Consider the following 20,572-nt stretch of genomic DNA (forward strand, 5'->3'; position numbering starts at 1 on the left):
ATTTGACACAGGAAAGTTTGGGTGCTGGGGAGGGGGGCAATGTACAAGGAGGGAGAGGGAAATGGAAGAACGGAGCAGATGGGAGAACAATTGGGCATGTTTGAATGGGCTAAGTGGGACAGAGATAATGATGTATACACAACCTTGGAACTATAGGGCTCTGGGATACAGAGATTGTCTCATGGATGGAATGGGGAAAAGGGGGTGATAATGTTAAGATGCTCGGCAGTCTTTTTTTTTTTTTTCCGGCAGTCTTTTGAATCTTGGTTTTCCTTGCATTATAATATAAAATAGACACCGGAGGGGGAGAGAAAGGAATAGTCAGAAACATTGCCATAGAAAGCTTGTAAGTCCGTCTTCTGCCTGTAACTGATTGGAATACCTAAAATGGGAATGAGGCTTCCTGCAGAGCCTCTGCAATACATAAGACTACAGGTAGAAGCCTGAACCACATCCAGATCTCCAGATATGGGAAACTCCCACTTAAAAGGACGAGCAAACCAGCCTGGAGTGGCTAGAAGAACAGAAGATACTTCTTGAAAGAAAGACCTACAGGAAACATATAAAACAATAGAGGCAGATGGACTGTTACTACAAGAACAAACAAATTGCTTGCCCAGGAAACATCAAGACAAGTGGTCGGGTCCCCTTAATGCAAACCCCCTTCCAAGGCTAAGACTCAACAGAAATACGTGCTCTGATTGGTGACCACACACATCGCTGATAAGGAGAAGTGGGGTAAAAGCAGCAAGGAAGCGGCAAGCTAAGCCCTACAACGTCCAGATGGGGACCTGGTTGGCCAGCAGTGTGGGGAGACCTGGGGACTCTTGGGCACAGAGTCAGCGACGTGGCCACAGAGGACTAGAGTGGAGAGTGAAGCTACCAGCTAATAGGAAGAGAGGGTATATGCACAAGAACATCCACACCTGCAGATGGTACCCACGTGATCTGGCCCCGATGAATGGATGATCAAAACTTAACCAGGAGAAGAAAGAAGAGGAAAAAAAAAAAAGAGTGATCTGAGACAATTTGATGAACTTGATCTACACCTATGGATGCAGTAACCCAAAAGAGGGAACAAACCCTCACAGCAAGAAACATTCCCACCCCTCCACACACAGATTAGACAGAAATGGGCAACTTGGACATTGGATACCCAAATGGGGGGATGGGGGGACTACAAAGGCAAGAAGTGACTGGCTTACAAGCTTTCAAGAAGGAACCTAGAGCTAGGGGGCATGGAGGAAGGCAGAATCTCCAGTGAGTACTATGCAATCTGTCTAGGCAGAGCTGATGAAATGAAATGCAGAAGGGTCACTTGTGATACAATAGTGAATGACTGTTATCAGGACTGATTGTGAGGGTTGGAAATGTGAAGGTAGATGTTTTGTAGCAAGGAAGGGAGTGATTATTTCTCCAGTCTAGGAGCAGAGGTCTCTGGGACCATCAACGGAGAAGAGCCGAGAGCGGGACCCTACCCAGAGAAGCAGCGAGGCCCGAGAATGGAGGCAGAGACGATGACGTGCAGTGATGAAGTGGCTGGGGACTTTGGATCCAGAGAGGGAGAGGGACTGTGTGCTGAAGAATTGGGGGGTGGGGGGAGTGTAGGGGGCAGGTTTATAGGGTATACCCTTTGGTCAACTGATGATGCCTGGAGGGGATTGGAACCATGGCAATGAAACGATGTATGGTGGAATGAATGTAAAACTAAACTTCTCCCATGTAAAATAACATATAATTCACAATAAAAGACGGAAAAAAAAAAAAAAGTTAAAAAGCAAAGATTAGTAATAAACAAAACTAATAAAATGATGGCAGATTTGTTGGTGAAAATAATTGTCTGGGGCAGAACTTCTTTGTGTGATGAAACTTACAACTTACTTCTGGGCAGAAATTATTATTCCTGATTAAATGGTTAAGAAATTTTTAAGTAAACTTTTTTTTAACAAAAACAACAAAAAAGCCCCCAACAACACTTTCAGTTTAGGGGCAGGGAAAGCAGAGACCGACAGTGAAAACTCCTTCACAAAACCCCAAAAAAAGCAGAGAAAGGGCAGTCCGCAGAAAAACTGCAGAGCTTTGGATCTTGTTTAAGGTTCCGGGAGCCAGTTCCCTGCACCCATTGAGAAGAAATCTGCCAAGTGGAAGCAAAATACAGTAATCTCTAAATTGACCCAGCTGTGGCAGCTGGTAGCCAGAAGTCCTCAGGCCAGAGGGCAGGGCCACAGCCAAGCAAAGGCAGGGACCCAGCACTAGAAGCTGTCACGGAGCAGCGCTTCTGAAGGGAGAGGTGTGACCGATTTTTCATTTTTCACTTTTAATTTTTCACGTCGCTCTCCTCTTCACCCTGATTGCACCCTCACTGCACAGCCCAGAAGCCTTCAAGTGGACGGGTACACACCCCCAAAAGGGTACAGCATTGACCCACTGTTTTCCAACACCACAGAAAGAAAACCCGTAGACTGCTTCAAATGACATTTTGACACTGGGAACCCATCTAATAGTTTACCTAGACAGGACCCTTTGCACAGCAAAGGCCAGTGAACAGTGTCAATCACAATTTTATTTTAGTTTTTGATTGGTGGTTTCTGTCTCTGCTTTTATATTGTTTCTGTCTTTGGTCCTTTTGGCCTCACTCTTCTCCCAGGGGTGGGACCTTTCTCTGCCTACCTTACCCAAGAAGAGACAGCAACTGTGCCCATAGAGCCAAGCTACGAGCATACCCTGTAGTACTCTACCATCTGGACAAGAGCCAAAACCAGTTGCCAGCCATTACACGTGAAAAGGGAAGGCTATGCCCAGATCATACCCACCAGGAGACGCTCAGCAAGCTTAACAAAAAGCAACATACATCCATTTAAACGTTAAAAACTCATGTAACTGTTGAAAATGTCCAAGAAAACACAATTAAAGATATCAACACATGTCCAAAAATAGAAAAAAGTAACCGAGACAAATGGGCTGGAAGCAAACACAGACTTTACAGCAGAAGAGCAGGCTCTGGATATATGCCTGAGAAGGAATTCAGAAGAATAATATGGAAACAAATTCAAATGCTCCAAAAAGGGGTGGAGGAAAATAAGGGAGAAATAAGGAAAGTGTTACAGGAACAATCAAACAAGATAGATACAGCATTGGAAACAATCCAAAACCTACAAAAAGAAGTCCAGATGATTAATAATAAAATATCAGAAATGGGCAATACACTGAAAGGGCAAAGGAGCAGAATGGAAGAGATGGAAGACAAATCTCTCAATACTGCTAAGATAGGAGGGCACGTAGAAAAAAGAATTAAAAAACCTGAAGAGAGTCTAAGATCCATGTTTAATAACATGAAGAGGAATAACTTAAGAATTATTGGCATTCCAGAACAGTAAGAATCACAGAAGTCCACAGAAGAGATAGTTGAAGAGCTACCGGAAGAAATTTTTCCTAATGTCATGAAAGATGAGAAGATAAACATTCAAGAAGCTGAACGAGCCCCAGGAAGGATAGAGCCCAAAAGAAAATCACCGAGACATATCATAATCAAGCTCTCCAAAATCAAAGACAAGGAGAGAATCCTAAAAGCAGCCAGGAAAAGAGAAGTGTCACCTACAAAGGCAAGCCAATCAGATTCTGACTTCTCAGCACAAACCAGGCAGGCAAGAAGGCAATGGGGAGACATATATAAAACCCTAAAAGAAAAAAATTGTCTATCCAGCAAAACTGTCAATCAAATATGATGGTACAATTACAACATTCAAGAATAAACAGAAGCTAAGAGATTTCATTAAAACCAATCCAACGCTTCAAAACATCCTAAAGGGAGTTCTTTAGAATAAAAACCAGCAAGAACTGTTAACAACCAGAGATTGACAGACATGGCAACACCACCTGGAACTCGGTCGATTGATAGCAGAATTCAGAATGGAACAAAATTACAGCAATGAATTCAGAGGACCTGTGAGGCCAACCAAAGATCAAAATATTAAAAATATTAAAGAAGGGAAAAATATAGGAACAGAGATTCAGGTGGTGAGGCGATCAAGTAGATGGCAGGACACAACAGACTGCCATAAAATGCATGGAAAACTTAACAGACTATAGGTAACCCCAAAGAAAATGAATACTTCACAACTTAACATGAATATGAAGATCCCAGCAGAACAAGGAAACATTGAAATAAAGAAACTGAAAAGAAGTAACACAAAAAACATGAACGCAACACAAGAAGGCATGCAGAACAAAGGAACAAACAGCACCACAAAAAGTTAACATAATCCAAACATAAATTAGCAGTTAATCCATACGTATCAATAATTAAACTGAATGTCAATGGATTAAATGCACCAATAAAGAGTCATAGAGTGGCTGAACGGATAAGAAAACAAGACCCTTCAATATGCTGCCTGCAAGAAACACACCTTACTCATAAAGACAATAACAGACAAAAAGTTAAAAGGTGGGAAAAAATATACCAAGCTAACAGCAATAAAAAACAAGCAGGAGTAGCAATACTAATCTCTGATAAAATAAACTTTAAGGCAAAAACCACCATTAAGAGATAAGGAAGGACACTATCTCATGATTAAAGGGTCAATTGAGAAAGATGTAATAACCACAATTAACATCTATGCTCCAAATGAAAGCGCACCAAGATATATAAAGCAAACCCTACTATAATTGAAGAAAGAAATAGATAAATCTACAATTATATTGGAGGATTTTAATCCTCCACTTTCGAAAAGGGACAGAATAACCAGAAAGAAATTCGGCAAAGTTACAGAGGAACTAAACAGCACAATCAACCAACTTGACCTCATAAACGTGTAGAGCATTCAACCCAACAACAGCACAATATACATTATTTTCTAGTGCACATGGAACATTCTCCAGAATTAACCATCTGTTATGTCACAAAGCAAGCCTCCATAAATGTACAAACATCAAAATACTACAAAGCATCTTTTCAGAATAAAATGCCATAAAATTAGAAATCAACAATAAGATGATAAAGGAAATAAAGTTTAATACATGGAGACTGAATAACACCATTCTTAAGAGCGACTGGATAATAAAAGATATTAAATGAGAATTCAGAAAGTTCCTAGAAACAAACAAGAATGAAAACACAACATGCCAAAATCTTTGAGAAACAGCGAAGGCGGTGCTGAAAGGACAATTTATTGCAATAAATGCACATATCCAAAAAGAAGAAAGAATCAAAATTAATACATTAACACAACATCTCCAGCAACTAGAAACAGACAAACAGGGAACCTACAGTCACCAAGAGAAAAGAAATAATAAAGATCAGAGCAGAAATAAAAGAGATAAAAAACAGAAAAACTACAGAAAAAAATCAACAGGACAAGAAGCTTGTTCTTTGAAAGGATTAATAAAATTGACAAACCATTGGCAAACCTAACAAAAGAAAAGAGGGAGAAGGCACAAATAACACGTATTAGAAACCACATGGGCGATGTCACAACAGAACCAAAGGAAATCAAAAGGATAGTAACAGAATACTATGAAGAGTTGCATTCAAACAAATTTGAAAACTTAGAAAACACGGAAAAATTTTTAGAAAAACATGACCTACCTAAATTCACACAGAGTGAAGTTGAAGACTTGAATAGACCCATAACAATAGAAGAAATTGATTAGGTCATCAAAAAACTCCCAACCAAAATAAGTCCAGGCCCAGATGACTTCACTGGTGAGTTCTACCAGACAGTCAGGGAAGAATTGTCACCAATTCTACTGAAATTATTCCAGAATACAGAGGAGGATGGAAAACTTCCTAATATATTTTATGAAGCAAGCATATCCCTCATACCAAAACCAGGGAAGGACATCACTAAGAAAGAATATTACAGACCAATATACATCATGAACATAGATGCAAAAATTCTCAACTAAATCCTTGCCAACAGAATCCCATCTATGGAAGAGTGGATAAACAAACTTTGGTACATACACACAATGGAATACTACACTACCCTGAAGAATAACAAGGAAGCAGCAAGCCACCACATAACATGGATGAACCTTGAGGACATTATGCTGAGTGAAATCAGTCAGTCATAAAAGGAGAAATACAGCATAGAGCCATTATTGTAAAAGACTAAGAAAAAGCAACCACACTGAAAAGGGAAAAACAATTTTTCTTTTCTTTTTTTTTTTACTTTATCTTTATTATTATTATCTTTTTTGTTGTTGTTGTTGGTTACCAGGGGGTGGGGGTGAGATAAGGGGAGGGAGGGGAAGGTGGAGTACAGGGTAGGGAACAGGCACAGGATAGTGGAACACAGGGTATGGAACAGACACAGGATAGTTTGGTGCTAGGAGTGGGGGTGGGCAATACACTAGAAGGGGAAGGGGAAAGGAAAAATAAGGTGGATGGGAGAATAGCTAGGCAGGTTTACAAGGGCTAAATGGGACAGAGGTAAATAATGATCTGAGAAATGTGGAAAAACAGGGCTTGTGGATACAAAGATTGAGGCATGGTTTTAAGAGGTAAAATTGGGGAAATGATGTTAAGATGCTTAGCTGTTGAATCTTGGTTTCCCTTGCCTTGTTGTTGTTGTTGTTAGGTGCCGTGGAGTTGGTTCTGACTCATATCGACCTTGTACAGGGTTTCCAAGGTCACTACTGTAAAATAGACACTTGAAGGGGAGAGAGAGGAATAGCCAGAAACATTACAAGAGAAAGCTTGTAAGTCCATCTTCAGCCTCTAACTGTTTGGAATAACTAAAATGGGGCTAGAACTTGCCCAGTGAAGGAGGCTCCCTGCAGAGCCTTTGCACTGCACAAGACCATAGGTGGAATACCACATGAAAGGACATGCAGACCAGTCTGGAGCAGCTAGAAAAACAGAAGATACTTCTTGAAAAAAAGACTAGCAGAAAAAACAAAAATAACAGCAGTCCAATTGACTACTACAAGAACAAGCAAGTTGTTCCCCAGGAAGTCATCAAGGCAAGTAAGTGGTCAGGTCCCTTCAAGGCAAACCCCCTTCCAAGATTGAAACTCAAATGGAATATACTAGCAGGCCTATGGCCCTGCTGCTGAACACGTTGATCACCAATAAGGGGAAGAGAGGGAAAAACAGCAATGAAGTTGTGAACTAAGTTAACTCCTGTTAATCTGGACTGAGATCTGGTTAACCAGCAGTATGGTAAGACCTGGGACTCCTGGGCCCAGGGGCAGGGACATGGCCCCAGAGGACTAGAATGGAGCGTGAAGCATCCAGCTGATATAAAGTGAGGGGGGATGCACAAGAACACCCACACTTTCAGATAGTACCCGTTTGACCTGGCATCAATGGTTGGGTGATCAGAGCATGACTAGAGGAAGAAAGAAGAGAGAAGGGAAAAAAAAAAAAAAAGGAGTAACCCACTATAAGTAGATGATCTTGTGGATGCAGTATGACACAGGAGCAGACTAATCTCTACAGTGAGGATCATTCCCACCCTCTTGGTACACAGGGTCGACAGGGAGGAGGAACTCAGACATTGGTTACCCAAAATAGGGGACTACATAAGCAAGAAGTGACTGGCTTATGAGCTTTCAATAGGGAACCTAGCTCCAGAGGATACAGAGAAAGGTAGAACCTCCACTGAATTATTTCCAACCCATCTGGATGGGGTTAATAAAAGGTGAGGGGGAAAGGACTCCTGTGGTTCAATAGGGAATGACTGCTGTCAGGTCTGACAGTGAGTGTTGGAAAGGTAAATGTGAATGTTTGGTAACAAAAGGAGGGAAGCGGCTTGATTTTATAGTCCAGGAGCGGAGATCTCTGGAATTATCAAGGGAGAAAAGCGAAGTGCAAGACCCTGTCTAGAGAGGCAGTGACACTAGAGATGGAGGCAGAGGCAATGACGTGGACAGAAGGATCGGCTGGGGACTCTGGACTCAGGAAGGGTGAGGGGCTGTGTGTTGGCAGCTGGGGTTGGGGTTGGGGCGGGGATTGTGGGGTGTTCCCTTTGGGTGTTTGATGATGCATGCAGAGGACTGTGACCATTGCAATGAAACAAAGTACGATAGGATGACTGTAAAGATAATATTCACCCATGGAAACTAACATATAATTCACAATAAAAACTTCAAACAAAAACAAAAAACTCAACATCATAGGGCTGCATTATCACAATCTTAATGGCATGACCAGGGCTTGCTTGGGCAGCTCACTGGTGGGAGTCCTGGAAATCCTTTGTGCCTCCCAAATCTATCTTGGTCCCAGGTGATGGGGTATGGCACCAACTGAGGGCAACTGTGTACTCTAGTTTCCATATGCTGGGTGTTGTGGCTGGCTGGGACTTGCAGAACCAGTGGATTCACTGCCATATCTCCCAGTTAGCTGGCTTCCATTTTCTCAGTCCAATCCAAGGAGTCTGGGCTATGCTTCACATCAGGAATCCAGGACTGCAGGAACCTACCCTCCATCTCCTGCTTGCTAAAGCGGGGGTTGCCTGAGGATTCCCTACCTAGTCTTGCCTTCTCCTCCATGTTTCCTTGCTGTGTAGAGGAAAAGACCTTTCATCATTTGAGAACAGAGACTGGAGAGAAGACAGGAAATTATTGCAGTTTATCCCAATTCATGTTACCAAATGATGCTTATTGCTGGGCTTCACTATATATCAAGCAACAGACAAAGCTGCGTTAAGAAACAGATAAAGCAACAAATACAGTTGGAGATTTAAAATATACAGCTCTTACATGGATGGCTCAAACTGAAAAAACATAAATACTAACGACATGAAAATTAAGTTATTAAGCTCAAGCTATTTTACAAACTTACAAAATACACATTATTTTTGCATGCTTAAGAAAAAATTATAAAAGTAGGGCCACATATTATAAAAGACGCAAAGAAATGATGCCATAAAAACCATGTTCTCTAAATTTAAAGTAATAAAGTTGTTGTTGTTGGTTATGTGCTGTGGAGCCAGTTCTGACTCATAGCAACCCTGTATAGGATTTTTGAGGCTGCAAAGCTTTACGGGAGCAGAAAGCCTCATCTTTCTCCATTCCACTACCAGAGCTCCTAAAGTAATAAAGCTAGGAATAATAACATATAGGAGCATGACTGTTTATCATATTATTCTCTCTAGTTTTGTAATGGGAAATTTTCAATAAAGAGTAGACCCAAATAGCCTATGTTTGGAAATCAAGTAACTGAGTTTAAAATAGTCTTTGAGTTAAAAATAAGTAATAAAGGATATTCAAAAATAGTTACAACTTGCTAGAATAAAGGCACTAGATGTCAAAGTATGCAATACAAATAAAACACTATTTAATGAAAAAAATCATACCTTTAAATGTTTTTAGTAGGAAACAAGAAAGATAAAAAAAAAATCAAGCATTCAATATCAAGCAATTAGGAAAACAACAGAACAGAGTTAAAGAAATAGGAAGGAAAAATAATTAATAGGGCAGAAACAAATAAAAAAGAATAAAAATCTGAGCAGTTAACAGAGTAAAAAACTAGTTCTTTGAAAGGACTAATAATATAGAGCAGAGAACAATAAACTTTTTTATGTAAAGGACAAAATAAATACTTTAGGCTTTATCACATCTTACTCAGCTGTGCCACTGTAGCAAGAAGGCAGCCACAGATGATATATAAATAAATGGGTGTGACTGCCTTGACATTTAAGGTTAGACAGAGATAGATCTCTGGTACCACTATCAAGGAATAAAAGGAGCAAATATACAAATTAGCAAAATACAGAAACAATCAAACACAGCAGAAATGAAGAGAAAATAGATACTATATTTGCCTATAATATACAAGGAGTCCTGGTATGGTGGTGTGGGTTAATGCGCTGGACTACAAAGTCAGTTTGAACTGCAAGGTCGGTGGTTCAAGCTCACCAGCTGCTCCTAGGAAACCCTATACAGAGCTGCTATGGGTAGAAACTGACTTGATGGCACTTGACAACATTAACAACAATAATATTCAAATATAATGTGGAGTCCTGGTGTGGTGCTATAGGATAAGCACTGGACAACAAGTTCGATTTGAACTGCAAGGTGGTGGTTCAAACCCACCAAGTTCCTCAGAAACCCTATACAGGGTCACTACTAGCAGGAACTAACTCTAAGGCACTTAACAACAACAATAATACACATCTTTCTCCACGAAATGGCTGGTACACTCAAACTGCCAACCTTGTGGTTGCAGTCTAGTGTGTATCACATGGAGTCACAATATTCCCATGTATTATTATAAGCAAATATAATACTATATGCTAATACATTTTAAGAGTATTATATGTTAATAAAGTAGTAAACAAGATGAAAAGGGTATATTTTCAAAAAAAGAAATAAATGTCAAATTTGGATCAGAAGAAATAAAAATAGTCTAATAGGAAAAAGGAGTTCTGGTGTAGTGCTGTAGGATAAACACTAGACCGCAGTTGTTTGAATCGCAGGGTTGGCAGTTCAAACTCACCAACCACTCCTTGGAAACACTATACAGGGTCGCTGTGAGTCAGAACTGATTCGACAGCTCTTAAAAACAACAATAGGAAGAAAGATTTAAATCTTAATCCACCTTTTTCCCTCTCAAGAAGAAGTGGTCCAGATGGTTTTACAGTTAAATTCTACCAAATTTATTTAAGATAGTAATTTTGAATAAATTGTATCTTAACCTAAATTGTTTCAGAAAACAGAAAGACCAACAGCTCACACTTTGCGAGGTTAGTGTAGCATAATTCCAAAACCACATAAACCCACTGCACTTATAAACAGGTGCAAATTTTCTAAATAAAATATTAGGTAATCAAATCTGGAAGTTCACTACAAAAAGAATACTTAAAGAGGCAGTCATCCCAGAAATGTAATATGATGGTTCAGCAACAGAAAATCTATTAACGTAATTGTAATTCACCAAATTAATATACTAAAGAAGAAAACTTTCACAACTTTTTTCAATCAATATGGCTAAAGCATTTGATCAAGTTCTACATATTTATATTTTAAAAACACAAAGTCTTAGCAAACTGTAGGGAATCTCCTTAACTTTATAAGATGAAATACCAAAACTACAAACTTTAAATCAAATGAAGAAACTTCAGGTGCATTCTCTTTTAAGATTAGGAACAAAACAAGGATGCCCTCTATCACAGTTCCTATTTAATACAGTACTGGAGGTCCTTGCCAATGCTGGAAAGAAGGAAATAAGAGGTGCAAGAATTGGAAGGGAAAAGATAAAGCTGTTATTGTTTACAGATGATACAATTATCTGCCTGGGGGGGAAAAATACAGTATTATAGTAAGAGCATTCAGCAGGATTGCAATATTTAATACAAACAGTTCCTTAACTGCTAACCAAAAGGTCTGCAGTTTGAGTTAACCCAGAGGTCCCTCGGAAGAAAAGCCTGGCAATCCACTTTCAAAAAAGCTATCATAGAAAACCCCTCGTACAGTTCTACCATGATACACATAGGTTCATCATGAGTCTCAATCAACTTAATAGCAACTGGTGTTGGTAGTAGCAGTATCTAAGATTAATTGACTAGTTGAATAAATAAACAAATATAGCACACATCTATGCCAGAAGTAATCAATTAAGAAATATAATTAAAAATAAGATACCATCACAATATCAAAGAGGCACTAAAGTTTCTAGAAGTTAATTTAACTAGGGAAACAAGACTTCTATGGGGAAAAATATGCAATCTAATAAAGAACTCAAAATAACAAGAATAAATAGAATTTCTTTATATTTTTGGAAGGAAAGATTTAAAAAGTAACATTTCCCCCCAACTATTTTACATATTTAATGTAATCACAATAAAAAATTTTCAAAACTTCAAAAATTTAAGTTTAAGACCCAGGAGACATCAAGGCCAAGTGGTCGGGTCCCCTCAGAGCAAACCCCCTTCCAAGACTAAGACTCAATGGAAATACACACTCTGATTGGTGATTACGTTCGTCACCAATAAGTGAAAGTGAGGGAAAAACAGCAATGAAGCTGCAAGCTAAGCCCTACAACGTTCAAAAGACTCCTGTGAACCTAGGTGGAGGCCTGGTTGACCAACAGTGTGGCAAGACCTGGGGACTCTTGGGCCAAGAGTCAGTGACATAGCCACAGAGGACTAGAGTGGAGAGTGAAGCGTCCAACTGATAAGAAGAGAGGGCATATACACAAGAATACCCACACTTGTAGAATAATACCCACTTGACCTGGCTTCGATGACCGGATGATCAGAGCTCAACTAGAAGAAGAAAGAAGAGGAAAAAAAGAGTAATCTGATACAATTTGATGAACTTGACCTACACCTATGGATGCAGTAGCTCAAAAGAGGGAACATATCTTTACAGCAAGGATCATTCCCACCCCCTCCATGCAGAGTAGACAGGGATGGGACATTGGTTACCCAAAATGGGGGGAGCTACAAAGACTCCATAGCACATAACAACAACAACAACAACAAAGACAAGAAGTGACTGGCTTACAAGCTTTCAAGAGGGAACCTAGATCCAGAGGGCGTGGACAAAGGTAGAATCTCCACTGAGTAGTATCCAATCTGTCTAGGCAGGGCTGATGAAAGGAAATGTGGATAGGTCTCTTGTGATACAATAGTGAATACTTGTTATCAGGTTGGAAACCTAAAGGTAGATGTTTTATAGCAAAGACGGGAGTGATTAACTTTGCAGTCTAGGAGCAGAGGTCCCTGGGACCATCAACGGAGAAAGGTGGAGAGCGGGACCCTACCCAGAGAAGTAGTGATGCCTGAGATGGAGGCAGAGACGATGACGTGGAAAGATGGAGCAGCTGGGGACTTTAGACCCAGAGAGGGAGAGGGACTGTGTGCTGACGACCGGGGGGCAGGCTTGTAGTATATACCCTTTGGTTGGTTGATGATTCATGAAGGGGGATTGTAATCATGGCAATGAAACGATATACGATAGGATGAATGTAAAACTAATGTTCTCCCATGTAAACTATCACATAATTCACAACAAAACATTTAAAAAAAATTTAAGTGCAAGAACAAATAGCTAAATCACTTTTCAAAGAGAACTTGCCCTATCAAATACTGAGATACAGTAAAGACAAAGCTATAACAAAAATGCGGTAGTGTTGGCACAAGATCAGACAATTTAGACTAATGGAATATATCAGAAATGCAGAGACAAAGCCATGTGCATAAGAAAACTTAGTATATGATACAGCTGGCATGAGAAATCAAAGTGCAAAGATAAGACTGTTTGGTAAACAGTATTGAGAATCACCGAGAAAAATATAGCTGGATCCCTCTACCAGACATCACATAAAAGGTGGTCTGTAATGAAATAACAACCTATTATGTCAAGGACAAAATTATAAAGCTAACAGAAAAGATTCATAAAAGAGTATCTGTGTGACTTAGGTGCAGAAAAATAATTTTTCAGTAAGAAAATTCAAACTACGCAACATAAAGTTGATAAATTAATGACTCTATAGGGCAGAGTTGATCTGCCCCACAGGGTTTCCAAGGCTGTAAGTCTTTGTATCTTTCTCCTGCAGAGTAGCTGGTGGATTCACATTGCCAAGCTTCTGGTTAGCAACTGAGTGTTTGACAGTGCTACCAGGGCCTATAAGGGGCTCTGGTAGCATAGTGGTTATGAATTGGGCTGCTAATATCAAGGTCAGCAGTTTGAGACTACCAGCTGTTCTGCAGGAGAAAAATGAGGTTTCTGCTCCCGTAAAGATTTACAGCCTCAGAAACCCTGTGCAGGGTCACTATGAGTCAGAACCAACTCCACAGCACACCACCACCACCACCAGGGCCTATAGTAAATGCAAATTGAATAATGAAATACCACTTCACATTACTTAACTGGCAAAAATTTAGAAGGCTGAGCAATTTGAATGCTGGCAGCAATCTTCCCAGTATTTGGTTATATTAGGTTATATGCAGTCTCTATTTTCTTAGGGGGCAGAAACAAAGATGTTCTGTGGTGGTAGAAAAAAGGCAATCTGGATGTCCAGATAAGTATCCTGTCAATTGGGATAAATATAATGAAGTGGATCTAGATAGAAAATGGAGCAGCTAAAATTAAAAAAAGATTCTGGATAAAGTGGAAGAAAAATGTGGAACAGGATTGAAGGTCATAAAAAAGACAAAACCTACTGTTTGGATAGACTGGCAGAACCTTGAGACTAAAACGCTTGATCGCCCTTTGGGTCTGGAAACTGAACTTTCCCCCGTGGCTCAATTTTCGGCCAAATAATAGACAGATCTTTAAGGGGAATAATAATGCTAGTTATTTATCATCAAAGGGCAGCATTTACTCAAGGATAAAATTCAAAGGAGTTAGGAAAGGAAGAGGAATGAGAATAGGAAACACAAGGAGGAAGTGGGATAAATGATGTTACATTGAGGGGAGTGCAATCAATGACATGAAACAAAATGTGTGTGAATTGTCGAATGTAAAACTAATCATCTGCTCTATAAACTTTCATTGAATTCACAGTACAAAGTTTGGAAAAAAAAAAAGACAGTTGGTATCATTTATATGAACTAAGAAACATGCACATAAAACAATACCATGGGCCCATATTTTGTTTTTTGTGCTGTGGTGGATGGTATTCAGTACAAGACTGGACTGGGACAAAATAAAAAGGAGTCTCAACCCAATGCAGCAAAACTAGCTCTAGATGAACTTCTCCAATTGGATGAACCTGAACCAGGCATTTCAGAAGCATCAGATCCTCCTCCTATCCCTGCAGAACCTGTTATTACACCTGAACCAGCATACATTTCAAAAGTATATTATGATTCCTAGAAGAGGAATTACTGGGTCAAAGCATATGAACCTGTTCTCCATTGTTTAAAAACTTTTGGTACTTACTGCTAAATTGCCTTCTGCTTAGAGTTTTACCATATAAACTATTTCCATCACTTGCGAGAATTGCCTCTTTTATTGTACCCTTGCCAGCTTTTTGTAATTAATAATAATCTGTGCTAAGTTTCTTATAGGGGATAAATAAGATTTTGTTTTTAAAGCTTGAATTTTTAAATATTTATTAATGCTTTACTGTACTCAATGAATGTATAGTTCTTATTGACTTTTACTACTAGTCTTGAATAAAATGTGCAGCAATTGGTGCAAAAAAACAATAATACCAATCATTATAAGCTATCCCAACAATAAAGGATCTATATAAACTAGAATGGCTTCCTATAGCAGGAAAGGAAAGGAAGATAAGAGGAAATAAATTAATATGTGAATAGCTTTGTATGGAACAATGATGATAATATGGAAAGAATGAAGAAAATTACTAATTCAATGCTAAGATTCAAAAAGTGTTGCTTTTGTTCAGTGACATTGAGTCAACTCTGACTCATAGCAACCCTCTATAGGGTTTCCAAGGAATAACTGGTGGATCTGAACTGCCAACCTTACGGTTCAAACGGACACTGCAGTTGAGCACTTATCCTATAGAGCCAAACCAGAAATCCTTAATATTATGGAGCTGCTGGTGGTTTGAACTACTGACCTAAGATACAAAATCTAGTCCTTCTAAAAGAAAAAAATCTGATCCAAGGAGGTTCTCAATCATAGCCATGCCATCCGACCAGGCTGACACCCAAACATAGGAAACAGTGGAAATGAGATCAGTACCTGAGTCTCCAGGATGCCAACAGTCGTGGCCTGCATGTTCCTGGCTGCCAACAGCTGCTGTCTGGTATCCTCCAAATTCTGCTCAGCAACTGTTTTCTGTAAGTTGAAGGAAGAGTAAAGGAAAACAGTCATTTCTCCAATGAATATGTATTTACTACCATTTGAGTTAGGTACAAGGGATATGTTGTTGTTGTTGTTAAGTGCCGTCGAGTCGGTTCCGACCCATAGAGACCCTGTACAGGGTTTTCGAGGGTGTAAATCTTTACAGGAGTAGAAAGCCTCATCTTTCTCCCGTGGAACGGCTGGTAGTTTCGAACCGCTGACCTTAAGGTTCGCAGCCCGATTCGTAACCACTACGCTACCAGAGCTCCTTACAAGGGATATACACATACACAAATTATTGAGACAGAATTCATACATCATAAAGTATACACAAATAAATTTGACATAATTCCTTGCCTTAAGACTGGGACAAAAGACTACAATCAAAAAAGTATTAAGATAGAATGCAATTTAGTGCCCTAAAATGGAAGCACAGAGTTGTAGACACTCATTGACTTATAGGAAGTGAGAGGCTTCATAATTCCCAGGTGGCTAGAGAGTGGGGCAGCATCCCAGGCAGGAGGTGCAGCAAAACTGATGGAAAGGAAATGTGAAACAGCCTGATGCCTTCAGGCAACTACAAGTAGCTAAAAGTCAAAGAGATGGTGGGTTTCTGTCAAGAACCAGACTAGAAATTTGGGCAAAAGGCCATCATGGAGGGTCTTTATGCTTCAAAAGGAGTTCAAACTTCATTCTGTAGAGAATACTTTTCTAAACACTGGCACTATACTAACTTTGCAGGAGGTTATGCTTTGGGCTGCTTGCTAACCACAAGGCTGGTGGTTCAAACCCACCAGTTGCTCTGTGGGAAAAAGATGAAGGTGTTTGCTCTTAAAAAGATTTTCAAGTCTTGAAACCCTATGTAGCAGTTCTACTTGTCCTTTAGGGTAGCTATAAATTGAAATCAACTCAATGGCAGTGGGATTAGATATTGTTAAATTTAAGGCTTTAGTCTAGGCCTACCAAAATCAGACTTTCTCGGGGAAGGGCCAGAGATACACACAAATTCCCCAAGTAATTCTTATGTACACTAAATTTAGAGAAGCACTGCTATAATAATGGTGATGTCATTACAACAATGTAATATTAATGTTGTTACTATTGTTAAGTGCCACAGGTTCCTACTTATAGTGACCCTGCATAGGATTTCCAATGAGCAGCTGGTGGGTCTGAACTGCCAACCTTGTGGTTCAAACAGACATTGCAGTTGAGTACTTATCCTTCAGAGCCACACCAGGACTCCATAATATTAATAGCTAACATATATTGATTCCTTACTATAGTCAAAGCATCCTTCTAAACGTTTCACATACTGTGAATTCTGTTTTTGTTTTAGGACTGTGTTACAGAGTAGAACCTCTCTCTAGGGTTTTCTTGGTTGTAATCTTTACAGAAATACATCACCAACCCTACTTCTTCCATGGTACTGCTTGGTGCATTTGAATCGTCAATTTTTTGGTTACCAACCAAGTGCAAATCACTTGCACCAACCAGAGATCTTTAGCACTTTACATATTATAACTTATTATTGTTAACCCTGCTTTACAAATGAGAAACAAATACAAAGAAATTGTTTCTAGAAATCAATTTATACTCCAGAAGCCACATCTTACTCACTGTAGTTGGAATGGAAATTGTGGAGGATGTCTGAGGAAGTGATGTAGCAGAAATGCTGTGTAGGAAGCTTAGTTTGACAGTGAGCGTTGCAGACTGTGTTAGAGGGCAAAGAAGAAGAGCCTGCTGCTGGTAGGTCAGTTTGGAGACTGTTAATATGCAGGCCTTCAAAAAGTTCGTGGGAAAATTCCATTAAACTCCATCTTTTAAACTATTTCTATGACCTTTTTGAAGCCCCATCATGCAGACTAAGCTAGAGTTGCCGGAAGCTCTGATGTACCGCAGTAGCAGCAGGTATGGAGAATGTTCATAGAAACTAACTGAGAATGGAAAATGAGTGTATCATCTAGGATAACCCCCAAGGTTTTACCCTGGTCCCCTTTGGCATGGTGATACCATTAATTAGGATACAAAGAGGAAAAGCAGAATGTAGGAGGGTGAACTCAGACATAATAAAAGGCAAGTTTGTTCAACAGTTTCCTTCAGTCCAAGACAATTCTGACTCAAGCCAAAGAGCCAAATAGAGAGTGCAAAGGGTGGAGAATGGGGATAGTGTGATTAGAATGCTATCTGTTCCTACACATCTCTGAACAAAGCTCTCTCTTCCCTGAAGAAAACTGAGCAGTACACATAGGGGACACCAGACTATTTTTGTTGTAAGCAAAACAATTCCAAGTTGGAGAGAATCCTCTCCCCACTACGCTGTTTTCTGGCTCTCTGACTCTAAAACCCTAGGCTTTTATGAAATCCTAAGTGTCACCACTGTCTTTCCACACTGGTGGTACAAAGAAAGGTAAAATGACCTCTTTCAGAAGTTCTTGCACATGTTCTTCCCCTGATAAGTTCTGTTCCAGTATTTTCTCTAAGGATGCGACCTTCTCCTGTAAGTGTGTGATAAGTTTTTCTTTGTGTTCAGCTTCAGCAGTGACCTATAGGGGAAAGTGGAGAAAATCAGATTAGACTATAAGGCCTCTCTTCTCCCCTCCCTGTCTCCTCTGGGCCCATCATGTTTCCCTGAGATTGTTCTCAACTGTATTTTATAAGAACGTAAAAGATGCAAGATTAGAAACCAGCAACCTTCAGAAATCTAGTTCAGACCCAGTACCTACCCATTGCCAATGAGTTGGTTCTGTCTCAAAGCAACCATATAGGACAGAATAGAATGGCTCCACAGGATTTCTAAGACAATCTTTGCAGGAGCAGACAGCCTCATCTTTCTACCATGGAATGGCTGAGCCGCCAACTTTGAAGTTAGTAGTCCAATGCTTAACCCACTACACCACCAGCACTCCTTAGACTAGTGTTGTTGTTGTTGTTAAGTGCCGTTGCATCAATTTCAACCCATAGAGACCCTGGTTAGGGTTTCTAGCAAGAGGCAAATGCTCTTCCCAACTTAAGAGGCTTGCCTGCTAGAAAAGACTTAAGATTTGAAGTCAGAATTAGATTTGCATCTATTATTACTCTGGTCTATCATTTTGTTAAAAGCCATTGAGTCAGTTCCAACTCATAGTGACCCCATATAAAATTTCTGAGGAGCAGCTGGTGGGTTTGAACCAACAACCTTGTGGTTAGCAACCCAGTGCTTATCCTATAGTGCCACACCAGGAGCCCAGTCTATTACTAACTCTCCCTAATTCTTTTTACTGGGTTTTCCCTCCTTTACTTGACATTTAAAATCTGAAGGAGTAATTCTAAGTCTCCCCACCTCTTCTTTCTCTGTAGTCTATCCGTTCTCATCCCTGGCTTCCATTACCATAAGCGTATGTTGTTGCTGCTAAGTGCCGCCCGTTGAGTTGCTTCCGACTTGTAGCAACACTGTATATGCTTTCTGGTGACCTTAAAACCCCAAACTTGAGGTTCAAACCAACCTTGTGGTCCAGTGCTTATCCTACAGCACCACACCAGGACTTCCATAAGCATATGTTGTTATTAAGTGCCATGGAGTTGGTTTCAATTCATAGTGACCCAGTATAGGGTTTCCAAGGAGCAGTTGATGAGTTCAAACCATTTACCTTATGGTTCAAATTGACCTTGCAGTCCAGTACTTATCCTACAGAGCCATAGCACCATATACTGACTCTAAAATCTGAGACACTCCAAGCCTCTCCACAGTATTCCATACTCTATATCCATGGCCTGCTGCCTATGCTCACTGGGATGTATTAAAACTCAAATTCAACATGGCCAAAAAGAACTGGGGCTTCTAGGCTCAGCAGTACAGCAGGCTGGTGTTGCTGTTGTTAAGTGCTGTCGAGTCGGTTCTGACTCTTAGCGACCCTGCGCAGCGTTTCCAAGACTGTAAATCTTTACGGGAGCAGAAAACCTCATCTTTCTCCCGTGGAAGAGCTGGTAGTTTCGAACTACCAACCTTGCTGTTCACAGCTTGATTCGTAACCACTATGATACCAGAGCTCCTTACAGCAGACTAAGGTACCCTTTTCAAAGATTTTTTTTTTCCTGCATTTTTGTTACTTTGAACAAAAGGGTGATTTAGGGTACAGCAGACTAAGGTACTCTAAATAACCCTTTTGTTCAAAGTAACAAAAATGCAGAAAAAAATCTTTGAAAATACCTTTTTAAACATACTGGTAAACTGGTGGAAATGCTGGGAAAGATAAATCTAAAAAGACAGAGGGAAGATTATTGGTTGGTAGCGGTTGGGAGTGGAGATTGACTGGACGGGGCACAGAAAAACAATTTTGGGTGATGAAAATTTTCTATACCTTGATTGTGGTAGTAGTGGTTTCATAGGTGCATTGTCATTAAAGTTTAACATATTAAACATAAGAAATGTATGCATTTTGTTATATGTAAATCATACCTCACAAAATTAGTTTAAAAAAACATAATAGAACTTCTTTGAACTGATACAAAATCTACAGAAAAGATTTGTTGGTAAAACATTGAAGTTTAAGAATAAAACAACGTTGTCCTGCCTTTATAAATTATGGTCAATGTTATATCTGATATCTTATCTAGCAGAATAAAGCAAGGGAAAAAAAAAGGGACAATTATAAAGAAGACAAGACGGCAAGTTTGACAGATGAACTACATGGACCCTCTGCAACAACGGGGTTATAAGATATCAAATGAAACAGGCACAAATGAAAATTCTGATACCCTGAGCTTCAGGGAAGGGGTTAGAGAGGTGGAAGGAATGCTTGCTGTGAGGGGAGGTCAAGTAGGGACGGTGAGGGAGGGAGATCAGCTGGTGACAGCTAGCTAGATGCAACTCCACCATCTTGTTTGC

The 20,572-nt window shown here is 39.8% G+C and overlaps 1 protein-coding gene across 1 annotated transcript in view; it reads right to left on the reverse strand.

Annotated features, from left to right (window-relative positions):
* The window catches only part of GOLGA1 (golgin A1), an 81,629-nt gene that overhangs the window by 25,348 nt on the left and 35,709 nt on the right, over window positions 1–20,572 (reverse strand). Inside the window, exons 8-9 of the mRNA XM_006834970.1 lie at window positions 18,126–18,251; window positions 15,607–15,702 (exon numbers count right to left, since the gene is read on the reverse strand). Coding sequence (XP_006835033.1) covers window positions 15,607–15,702; window positions 18,126–18,251 — 222 coding nt within the window. The remainder of the gene's footprint in view (window positions 1–15,606; window positions 15,703–18,125; window positions 18,252–20,572) is intronic.

Source organism: Chrysochloris asiatica, unplaced genomic scaffold (genome assembly GCF_000296735.1).
Source record: "Chrysochloris asiatica unplaced genomic scaffold, ChrAsi1.0 scaffold00014, whole genome shotgun sequence".
Lineage (NCBI taxonomy): Eukaryota > Metazoa > Chordata > Mammalia > Afrosoricida > Chrysochloridae > Chrysochloris > Chrysochloris asiatica.